This window comes from Garra rufa, chromosome 21, assembly GCF_049309525.1.
Source record: "Garra rufa chromosome 21, GarRuf1.0, whole genome shotgun sequence".
Lineage (NCBI taxonomy): Eukaryota > Metazoa > Chordata > Actinopteri > Cypriniformes > Cyprinidae > Garra > Garra rufa.
In genome coordinates, this window is record NC_133381.1 from 11,902,761 (window position 1) to 11,915,349 (window position 12,589).

At 35.4% G+C, this 12,589-nt stretch overlaps 1 protein-coding gene across 1 annotated transcript in view; it reads right to left on the reverse strand.

Annotated features, from left to right (window-relative positions):
- Nucleotides 1–9,579: 9,579 nt before the first annotated feature.
- Nucleotides 9,580–12,589, reverse strand: part of lrfn5a (leucine rich repeat and fibronectin type III domain containing 5a) — a 75,037-nt gene continuing 72,027 nt past the window's right edge. The window contains exon 3 of the mRNA XM_073826891.1: nt 9,580–11,255. Within this exon, the coding sequence (XP_073682992.1) occupies nt 10,280–11,255 (976 nt within the window). The 3' untranslated portion in view covers nt 9,580–10,279. The remainder of the gene's footprint in view (nt 11,256–12,589) is intronic.

Consider the following 12,589-nt stretch of genomic DNA (forward strand, 5'->3'; position numbering starts at 1 on the left):
GAGAAAAAAGAAGTCTGAATTGTGAGTTTATATCTTGTAATTCTGACTTTATTTCTTGAAATTGAGAGTTTATATCATGCAATTCTGAGAAAAAAGTCAGAATTGCAAGTTTATATTAGTTCTGACAAAAAAGTCAGAATTGTGAGAAAAAGTCACGATAACCTTTTTTAAAATGTTTTTATTCAGTGGCAGAAACAAGCCTTTTACTTGAATTTTCTCTTGAAATAAAATAGACTTGAATTATTAATAATTATATAATTATAATAATTTGATATACATTTGTTCAACTTAATGTACTAAAATAACTAAAACTAAAATGAACATTTGTATAAAAGTATATATTTAAAATATGAATAATAATAATAATAATAATAATAATATATTAAAAAAAACTTTAACTTACATTAAAATCTAAAAATAAAAACTAATTCAAAACATGAATAACTATAATAGCACCTAATTTGTTTTTGTTTTTTAAAAAACACGGAAGTTATGTGCATAATCATAATTTTGCATATAAACAATCTCATTTTCTCCTCCAACTTTAAAATCATCTTACATCGCTGCAGAAAAACTAAGTGTTTACAAAGTGAACATGCAAAGAAGATCAAACAGCCTTTACAACAAAACATAAAACAGCGATGTAGGACGATTTTAAAGTTGGAAGAGAAAATGAGATGGGAGTTTTTTTCGACAACTATATTGAGTACAGAGTATGCATGCGCATCGCAGAGCTAGACAAGACACACATTTGTGTTAAAAAGTGTATACATATAAATTTATTTAAGAAAATGGCCAATCGTTCCGCTTTATAAGACCTTTCTTTCTCGTGTGGGATCGTTTAGAGCCCTTTGAAACTGCATTTTGGAAGTTCAAACTCACAGGGACCGTTGAAGTCCACTATATGGAGAGAAATCCTAATATCTTTTCCTCAAAAAATATGAATGTCTTTCTTTCAAGGGCTAAGTAAATTTTCTGTAAAGTTTTGTTTTTTAACAAGAGACAAACACTATATTGCCAAAAGTATTGGGACACCTCTTTCTAATGAACAGGTTTGACTACTTCAGTCATTTCTATTAATACAAATCGTAATGTTTAAGCATATAATGATATTCTAGGGAATTGTGTGCTTCTAATTTTATAGCAACAGTTTGGACAAGACCCTTTTCTATTCTACCATGACAATGCCTCTGTGTATTAGACAAGGTTCAAAAAGAAATGATTGTTTCAGTCAGTGTGGAAGAACTTGACTGGACTGCAGAAAGCCAAGCCCTAATCCCAACTGAACACCTCTGGTGTGACTTTAAATGCAAACCGTAAGACAAAAACTCATCACCAAACACCAAAGACTTATACATATGGGTACAGTTGTTTTAGACACTTCCAAAACGGTTGCAACAGAGATTGAAATACAATTTTTACAATTTTCCATCTTTGTTGCCACAGTTTTGGAAGTGCATTTTTCTGTTTTAAAAAAGGGGGAGTCCCAATACTTTTGTCCATGTAGTGTATGTACAAGTCATTGATGTTTGGTGATGAGTTTTTGGCTCAAGGTCTACATTTAAAGTCACACCAGAGGTGTCCAGTTGGGATTAGGACTTTGCTTTCTACAGACCAGTTAAGTTCTTCAGAGAACAGAAACTTTGCGTCTGCCTCGATTTGGCAATTCCAATATTTCCCTTCTACTTTTTGAACTTCCAAACTTTTTTGGCCACGACTGCATTCCTGCGTTGAGGAACTGACAGCGCAACACCTCAGATGTCTGGCAGACTTAACGTGGATCCTGTGTGTTCACGTTGAAGGTCTCTTTGAAGCGCAGAGCTCTCTCGCCTTTGATCCTTTCCTGATGTTTGCATCCTCCATTCCCTCCACGCAAGACAGACTACAGTGGAGAAGAGTGTGGTTAAATTACGCTCTCCTTAAAGTGCAAATCAATGCTAATGGAGAGGAATCAGACCGCCTACATGTATCCATTCTCATTAGTCTCCCAGTTCTTTGGACACGACACGCCAGACAAAAACCAAACTACTTTGCTGAAGTGTGCAAGAGGGGGCTTTTAAATCTCTCAGCCAAAGCTTTAGGGAAAATCATCACAGAGCAGCTTCTGGGTTTCAGCTGCACTAATTGAATGATGGCTAAATGGAAAACATTTTTTTTTTGCCTTTTCACTACAGTAGTCATTTTTCTTTGCTTTCCAAAATGACGTTTGTTTTTAGTCAGAGATTAAAACATGTAAATAACCTTGGCATATTTGATTAAGGTGCACTGGGAGTTTGGATTGGGCTTCTAAAAAATTCATGTTTCAATAATTTAAGTTAGTGAAATGTCTTTTTAACACAAAACTTGCAGGTTGTTTGTTCCTAGACTTCATAAATGAAAATAATTAACAACCAGGGACAAATAACGCTGGGTGTAAGAAATCACCAAGGACACCTTAATTGCTAGATATTTTTTTCTTCCTCTTTATTAAAGTTAGCAATGCATCCATCCAAGTCTAATAGAAACCCCTTGTTGCTCTTACTAAGCATGTCATTAAAAACTCAAGGGCCAGATTTACTAACAGCTTGCACCAGCGCAAACCCTTGTTGGCGTTAAAAACTACTGTCAGGATTCACTAAAGACATGCAGCCAAACATTAGCAATGTATTTAAATGCAATGTGACTTACTATATTCTTATAAATAAAGATTCTTTTTTGGCATTGATGGTTCCATTAAGAACCTTGAACATCCATGGAAGCTTTCAAATGCAGAAAAAGGTTCTTTATAGTGGAAAAAAGGTTCTTTAGATTTTTAAAATGTTCTTCAAAACGGTTCTTTTAAGAACTGTTCACTGAAAGATTCTTTGGAATGGTTCTTCTATGGCATCACTGCAAAAGAGTTTTTTTTTTTTTTTTAGAGTCTTTAAGAGTGTAAGGTTTGTGATTGTCAATTTACTGATATTTGTACCATTATTTAATGCTAAAAAGCATGTCTTTACCCATTATGCAATGACTGCATCTGTGTTCTTTTATACATTTCACACCAAAATCCTTTCTTTCTCCCCTTTTTTATTTTATTTCTTACAGAATGAGCTCACTTCCAGAATAAAAGTAAAATAAAATAGGTTTTTGAGGAACATTTTCCAGGATTTTTCTCCATATAGTGGACTTCAGTGATGGCCAATGGGTTGAAGGTCCAAATTGCAGCTTCAATGCAGCTCCAAAGGGCTCTATACGATCCCAGCCAAAGAATAAGGGTCTTATCTAGTGAAACGATCGGACATTTTCTTCAAAAAAATAAAAATAAACATTGATATACTTTTTAAACCACAAATGCTTTCTTGCACTAGCTGGACTTTATGCATTAAGTAAACATGTTGAAAAAAGTCACACGTGATGTAGGCAGAAGTACCAACCCTGTATTTACAAAACAAATGTGCAAAAAAATTAAAACAGCCTTTACAAAAAAGGTAAAACATCGATGTTGGGCAATATTGAAGTTGGAGGGAAAAATTTAAATTTTTTGTCCTACCCTACCATTTTGAACTGAAGAACAGGCGAAGAACTAACCATGTGTGACCTTTCCAATGTGATTATGTAATGCGTAAAGTCCAGCTTGTGCAAGACAAGAATTTGTAGCTAAAAAGTATTTATTAACTTTTTTTTTTTTTTTTAAGAAAATGACCAACCATTTAATTATGAGACCCTTATTCCTTGGCTGGGATCATGTAGAGCCTTTTGAAGCTCCACTGAAACTGCAATTTGGACCTTCAACCCATTGATCTCCATTGAAGTCCACTGAGAAAAATTAACCTGTAAAGTTATCCTCAAATCCTCAATTTCTTTTCAACTGAAGAAAGAAAGACATGAACATCTTAGATGATATGCGGGTGAGTATATTATTAAAAAAATAATAATAATAAAATCTGGAAGTGAACTAATCCTTTCTTCAGATAAAAAAGAAGGTTTCTGAGTAAAACATTCCAGGATTATTCACCATATAGTGGACTTCAATGGATTCATTACCGACTCAGTGTTTACAAAGCGAACGTGCAAAGAAAGTCAAACGCCCAACACAAAACAACGTCAGAGTGGACTTCAATGGGGATCAACGGGTTGAAGATCCAAATTACAGTTTCAATGCACCTTCAAAGGGCTCTACACAATCACAGCTGATGAATAAGGGTCTTCTCTAGTGAAACAATGGTTATATTCTTAAAAAAAAAAAAAAAAAAAAAGGACGCAGGCAGAAGTACCGACTCAGTGTTTACAAAGCGAACCTGCAAAGTAAGTCAAACGCCCAACACAAAATAACGGTAAAACAACGTCAGACGATTTTAAAGTTGGAGAATTTGAAAAATTGCCCTACCCTGCCTTTTTGAACTGAAGCACACAGATGATAAACTAACAAAGCATGACCTTTTTTAACGTGATTATGTAATGCGGCAAAAAACTCCATCTAATTTTCTCCTCCAACTTCAAAATCATCCAACATCATTGTTTTACCGTTTTTTGTAAAAGTCGCTCGATTTTCTTTGCACATTCGCTTTGTAAACGCTCAGGAAAGAAACATCCTACATTTTCTCAAAACTACTCTGTGGATCATAAAGACATCTGTTGATTTTTAATCGTATCTTTGAAGAGCAATTCACATTCAAGATTTTCTTGGTTTAGTGAAATTTACATATTTACATATGTGACAGTGAATTATGTATTTACAGTTGAGGTCAACGCTGCAAAAAAAAAAAAGGCTTGTCTTACTTAGTATTTTTGTCTTGTTTCTAGCCAAAATATCTAAAAATTCTTAAATTTAGATGCATTTACTAGATAAGCAAAATGACGTAATATATTTAGTCTTGTTTCCATGGGGAAAAACTAAATTAGGTGCGTTTTTTCAGTAAAATGATCTGCCAGTGGGGTAAGTAAAATACTCTTGTTCTAAGAATATTTTACTTACACCACTGGCAGATAATTTTACTTGTTTTAAGCTAAATTTACTTAATTTAATTTAGTTTCCCTCCCCCCAGATGTTCCTCAGACATGAACATCTTGGATAACAGTGAACTAATCATTTAATTGTCATGAAAATACTGTCACAAAGCAACTTTTATTGTTGCTAAAACATGAAAAGGCAAACTTTTTTCAACCTTACAAATCCAATATTAATATGTGCACTTGTGTGTGTAAGTTTCATTATTCCTCTGTGCACAGATATAAAGCTTAGAGTGAAATAATATGCATGCGGACTTTAAGTATCCAGATGGCAGAGTTCATCTTCTGTCCAGCAATATAGGACAGATAGATTTAGAGGATTTCAGTCTAGCTTAGACATAGGCCATAAGACAGATCTATCTCTCGTCCGTTCCTGGTTAAATTAAACCATGCTATGTTGTTTCAGACACAAAGCAAACTGGTATTTTCCTCTGTTTGATAACTATTTAGCTTGGCATGCACGTATTTGCCATTTTCTTGTATAAGGTATATTAGAAGGCTGGCATATAGACAGAGAGACTGATTTAGATTGTGTTTTGATCCTGTGAATCTCTAATTTGACTGATTTTTTTCAGCTCTCCAGCAGGTAGCAGAGATTACTAGGGTGTTGGTGTAGTTGTGAGAAAAAACGAATTGCAGTCAAGAATGGCTCATGTCAGAGATGCTGTGTAAAATGCATCTGACACAAACCTTGACAGAATTTCCAGCCTAACATCTGTGATTGAACCAACATATATATTTTTATTCTTACGATGTCGAGGGTATATGTTGACGTGGGCTGAAAGGCTGCGTCTTGTGCTCTACTGTGCTTTTTATTTATTTATTGCTTCTTGCTTTTCAAAATTGCGCTTTAGTCTGTTGTCAAACAGCATGAATTTTCTGGGGGCAAAAATATGAAAATGTTTTAATGTTGATACACAAATATCAGAATCATACTACAGTATTTCAGCATTAAATCCTAATTTATGTGTAGTTTATTGCTAAAAAATAAAATAATATTAATATTTTAAAATTGTGTCTAGATCTTTTTTTAATAATTAACTATTTATTATTATTTTTGTTTGTTTCATGCTATATATTGTATCCTGCTTGTGGAAAGGAATTATCTATCATGTTCCAAGTGTAAACGATTGAATATGTAAGATTTTGTACATGTGACATTGCAAAGCTAACAATAATGTTTGATTTCACTGGAACTGTGAAATAAACATGCTGTCAAAATTCCAAATCCAGCTTTCCAAGTATTATTTTATAAACACAACAAAGGAAATTAAACATCCTTTATCTTCTCAAAACTACTCTGTGGATTACAAAAGACATCTGTTGGTTGATTTTTTTATCTTTGAGGAACAATCCACATTCAAGATTTTTATGGTTTAGAGAAATTTACATATTTACATATGTGTCAGTGAATTATGTATGTATTTACAGTTGAGCTCAAAAGTTTACATACACCTTGCAGAATCTGAAAAAAAAGGTAATTATTTGACCAAAATAAGAGGGATCATACAAAATGCATGTTATTTTTTATTTAGTACTGACCTGAATAAGATATTTCGCATAAAAGACGTTTACATATTGTCCACAAGAGAAAATTAGTTGAATTGATAAAAATAACAGTTTAAAAGTTTACATACATACATTTTTTTTTTTGCTAGTTGTTCATGAGTCCCTTGTTTGCCTGCTGTTCTTTAAAAAATGTCTGACAAATTTTCTGTTTTTTCAGGATTTTTGTGCAATTAAACCCTTTCAAACAAAGACTATATTCTTTTAAGATCCATCTTTTCACACTGAGGACAACTGTTACAGAAGGTTCAAACACTTACTGATGCTTCAGAAGGAAAAACGATACAGTAAGAGCCCTGGGGTTGAAAACTTTTGAACAGAATGAAGATGTGAACATTTTTCTTATTTTGCCTAAGTATATATATATTTTTTTATTTAGTACTGCCCTTTAGAAGCTACAGTAGATAATTACATGGTTTCCAGAAGACAAAATAAGTCAAATTTACCCTGATCTTCAAATTCCAAAAGCTTAATGCATTGTGTTTCCTTCTGAATCATCAGTGAACGTTTGAACCTTCTGTAACAGTTGCATATGAGTCCCTCAGTTATCCTTAGTGTGAAAAGATGGATCTCAAAATCATAGTCATTGTTGGAAAGGGTTCAAATGCACAAAAATGCTGAAAGTGATATCTTGTGGTGTCCCCCATGGCTCTATATTGGGCCCTTTATGTATTTTTAAATCTGTATTTACTATCGCTGGCTGATTGTTGACATGCCATCTGTTATCAGTATGCACATGATGTGCAACTCTATTTTAAATTTTAATTTCCATTTATAGCAATTTGTAAACAACAGTAAGTTTATCATCTTTAGTAGTAGTAAAAGACAGAGTTTTGTATTGTATTCCACTATAAAATAGTGAATTGTGCTCATTGTGCTCAAGTTGAGTAGACATCCCTGTGATTAACGATTGTGCTTTAATTTCCCCCTGCAGCCTAGCTGCAGTTGTCTCCGTTCGCCTTTCCTCCTCCCTCTAATGAGCTGACACATGCCGATTAAAGACTCGTGACAGAAAAGTGGAGTGAGGGTTGTTAAAATGTCAATGCCCTCGGCTAAATCTTGATGGCAGAGACACATGGGTGCTCTGACTTCTGAGTCTCACTATGAGACAATAAAGCTGAAGAAGGACGTAACGCTCTGGACCCGCAAACCGGAAACCATATGTGGTCAAAGAGATCTTCCTAAAGCTACTTACAATTAGTCCTGGGCTTAAAGGGGCCATAGCAAGGGCAATTTTATTTACAGGCCGTAACCCTTTATATGAATGTGTAGATTTTGTTTAAACTTTTAATGATTGACTTTAACAGCTGTCAGTCCATTTCGGCTTCTATTTGATTAGAGACCTAAAGGATAATTATTCATGCTTTAAACTTTTTTACGTTATGTACCTTATTAAAAAAAGTGTCACTTTCCTATATAAATGTATAATGTCATTAACACATTGCAAACATTTGTTGCACACATTCCTGACAAGTCTTACACGCCAGTGTGTAAATGATGTGATGCGTTGTCATCTTAATCATCTTATAATGCAGATGCTTTAATGAATGATGAACCATAGAGAATTAGGTTCTGTTACCAAGGTGATTATTTCCTCACATTATCCTTGAGCTGGATTGAAGCTCACACTGAGAGGATAACAGACTGAAAGCACCACCACACTACGATATCTGTTTTGGCAGCAACGCTGCACTGTATACAGTGTACATGGGCCATTCTACAGAATTAGTGTAAACTGCTGTCCCACAATCAAAAAACACATTTAAAAAGCATTTTAAAAAACTTAGATGTTTACTAAGATCCTTGTATTATCTATTTAAACCCACAATAATATTTTAAATATCAGTAAGCTTGTAGTAATTTAATTTTAGTTGTGGTTTAGTATGCAGTTTAAAATTCTGTAATGTGAAGGTCGGTACCAAAGCATTATTGTCACTACCGAAAATGTGTAGTCACTACCGAAACATGGGATGTTTTGTCAAAAATAAAGTATACTGAATTATCAACAAAGATTTTATGAAAGATTTTGGCTCAATGTATATTCAAACTAATGAATCCTTAAGTTTGAAATCAGTATGATCAACTTTTTGCCTTTTACAAAGAAAAATTTTAGTAATTTAAAATACAACAAATCTCAAATCACACTTGAAATATTGTTAAAATTGTAATTGTCATTGATTTGCTATATAAAACTTTTTATTAAAATATTAAAAAAAAACATATTTACAAAGGAAGATGTAGGTCAATATAACCCTTATTATTAAATTAAATATTACTGTGTTTCGGTAGCGACCAATTTGGGAGAGGACAAATATTCCAAAACTTTCTGAAAATACAATATGAGAATTAACTGCACAATTACTAGAAATGTATACCTCGGATATTATAAAATTTGCATACATACAGAATTTGTGAAAAAAAAAAAAAAGATGACTTTGAACCAATTCTGTAAAATGGGCCATTTATTAATTTTAATGAATAATAATGCTGCAGAAAAATCCTTTAAGATTTAGATATCTCACCATATAAAAAATAAAAAAAAATTGTAATTTACAATAAAACCTAAAAAACCTTTTTTTAATGTGTACTGTTACAGTTAACATGTGAAATTATTATTATACAGCAATATGGCATTATCAGATGTCTCTGTGTAAAATCACATGGTTATCTTTTATTTATATAATCTTTCTTATTTTGTTATAAATTGAGTATACAAGTATGTTACATTTGTTTAGTAGTTTACAGCATTTTTTAAATTATTTTAGAGGCATTTATTGTAAATCTGCCTAATTTGTGGTTTATGCAAAGACCATTTTTTTCACACAATTTGTAATCATGACTTATTTGACCTTTTTAAAAGATGATTTTGATGTTTACTTAAGTTTTTTTTTATGCTATTAATTAACACTGAATATATCTGTGAATTGTAAAACATACAGGTCCTACAATGCTATCCCATAAATTCACAAACACAGGGCACCTTCCAAGGCTACTTTCATTATCATAAACATTTCTTTCGTTTTCATAATGACGCAAGCAAAATAGTTTTGTTTTTTTATTATTTTACACAACATAAGAACACAGCAGATGTTGTCTTTCTGTACATGTTTTTTTTTGTGCCTTAAAACAAAGGCAAAATCAATGTTGTCACTGAAAAGAAAAAGCTTGATTTTTTAAAAAATATCAATTTAATAACAGGTCCCAGTATCAAGTCCTTATATAGTTGTTGTTGTTGTTTTTTTTTTAATAAGAGTTTCTCTATAATATGCAGGAAATGTCATTTCCTCGAATAGAAAGGCTTTTTTGTGAAATCTCTTATGTTTCCTTCCATCCGTGTAACCGTCACAAAGCTCGTATCCAGTAGGAGCCCCTGGTAAGAGGACACAGGAAGGCACCGATGCTTTCCTCTTACCGTGACGCTCGGCGTGTGGAGTGAAGATGGAGGCGTGTCTCTCTCAGGTGATGGATCTTGCTCAAAGCGCATCTCTCGCACCTCCCTCAAGGCAAATATCCACATTAATCCATGGGTTCCCAGAAAACATTAATAAAAAGACAGCAGAAAATATGATTTGCAGATGGAAACGAAAGAAATGGTGCAAAACGTGCACATTCATACGATCACACACATCTATGTACTATGAGCGCCTATACACGCCCACCCACCCACACACACACACACACACACAAACACATGTACACAATGAGATGCAGGCACTCCATCAAGTCTCCAGCAGTCATACATTCACACAGTGCTTTCTAGAATCCACTCTGAACTGGAAAAAGCAGTTTTCTCACTGTCTAGATTGGAGTTCGCCATTTGGACAAGCATTCCGTTCACGGACATACTCCGCTTGCAAAACACGTTGCCCAGCTTCTGCGAGCCAATGTAGCAGTGATGTTTCGACAGGTTCTCGTTCAAAGAGTACCTGCGTTTCGCCCGCGCTCCTTCCACGGGCAGTGTCATATACTTGGACGAAGACGGACGAGCCCTCCTTAAAATTGGAGTGTCTTTGAAGCGGGATGGAGGGGGTGGGACGGGCTGCTGAAGAGCGGTGGAGTTGTTGCGGTTGGTGTTTTGCGTCTCTGCGTTGGGTAGCGCCTCTGCTTTGGGCTCTGCGGCGGCGGCGGCCACCGGGACGGGCTTTGGCGCTGGTTTGCGCTTTGGCTTTAGTGACCCTGAAGAGCCGGGAGTTGTCCAGCTTTGGCTTACCAGGGAAGTGGAGGTGGAGCAGTCTGGGATGGAGGTCTCTGAGGTGTGGGTTTGGGAATCAGGAGGCGGAGGAAGAGGTGCGGCGGAGCTTTTTTTGCACCCCTCGCCCTCCTCCAAGCTCAAAGCACCTTGTTTGGATGCGGACGGCGTGACGGTACATCCTTGCGAGCCGTTGGTTTGCGAGTGTACATCGGTGACCGAGGTCCCCTTGGCGGAGTCACCGCTGTTGCACACCTTGTAGCGGATCATGAGGATGATGATGAAGACGAGGACGGAGGCGACGATTATGCCCCCTATGATTATGATCATAGTGCCGCCCAAGAACTGGGACTGCATGAAGTGGCAGCGCAGGTATTCGGATTCGGTGGTGAACTGCACGCAGCCCACAACCCGCGTAGCCGTCAGGGAGGTTATGCCGTCGTCGTAAATGGCCAGCACGCAGAGGTCGTATTGTGTCCCGGCAGCCAGGTTATTCACCAGGAAGTTTTTACTCGTAGGGGGAATCATTCTGTTGGGTGAAGAAACATAAGAGTGTTAGAATAAAACATGACATGTTTCATTCATCATTCATTTATTAAACAGCCTTACACCTTTTTAACAACCTCAAGAGTGGTAGCAGTTTCTGCTTTTACATTTTAATTTACATTTTTTTTTAGCTCAGCAGTAGCCCTGAGAGGGTAATCTTCTACATATATGCATAAGGAGAAAAAAAAATGTTTTAGCTACTGTAACTTGTCTTTTTTTCCTCAAAATTACACTATACACAATTCATTTTTTTATTCATCTATTAAAAAGTTTATAAACATTTCTTATCAGTGTTGAAAACAATTGTGCTGCTTACTATTTCTATAGAAACCAAGATTCTATATTTCTATATAAAAGTAAAAGTATTAATTTCTTTAAAAAAAAAACTGACTCCAAACTTTTGATCGAAAATGTATATTTGAATATTTATTTGCATATTTAAAGCAGACATCCTACAAAGATATATGGCTGGTGGACAAACAGAATGAAACATGCCCTAATTTCTTTATTTCTTTACACGTAAAAGTTTCTTGTGAACATGGGAAAGTTTCTCACGAGCACGAGAAGCTTTCGTGAGCACACCATAGTTTCTCGTGAGCATGTGAAAGTTACTTTTGAGCATGTGAAACTTTCTTGAGCATTCTATAATTTCTTGTGAACACATGAAAGTTTCTCATGAGCACGCCATTGTTTCTTGTGAACATGGGAAAGTTTCTCATGGGCATGCCATAATTTCTTGTAAACATGCCATAGTTTCTTTTGAACATGCCATTGTTTCACGTAAGCACGCCATAGTCCATAGTTTCTTGTGAACACGTCATAGTTCTCGTAAGCATGCCATTCTTTCTTGTGAGCGCTCCATTTTCTCTCATGCACACATGGAAGATTCTCCTGTGCACGTGAAAGTTTCTCGTGACAACGCCATAGTTTCTTACAAGCACCTGAAAGTTTTTCGAGCACGCCATAGTTTCTTGTGAGCATGTGAAAGTTACTTGTGAGCATGTGAAACTTTCTTGTAAGCATGCCATAATTTCTCGTGAACATGTGGAAGTTTCTTGTGAGCACGCCATTGTTTCTCATGAACATGGGAAAGTTGCTCATGAGCATGCCATCACTTCTTGTGAAAACGCCATAGGTTCTTGTGAACATGTCAGATTCTCGTGAGCATGCCATAGTTTCTTGTGAACACGTCATAGTTTCTCGTAAGCCACCATTGTTTCTTGTGAATGCGCCATTTTTTTCTCGTGAGCACATGGAAAATTCTCCTGTGCACGTGGAAGTTTGCACGAGCACACCATAGTTTCTTATGAGCATGTG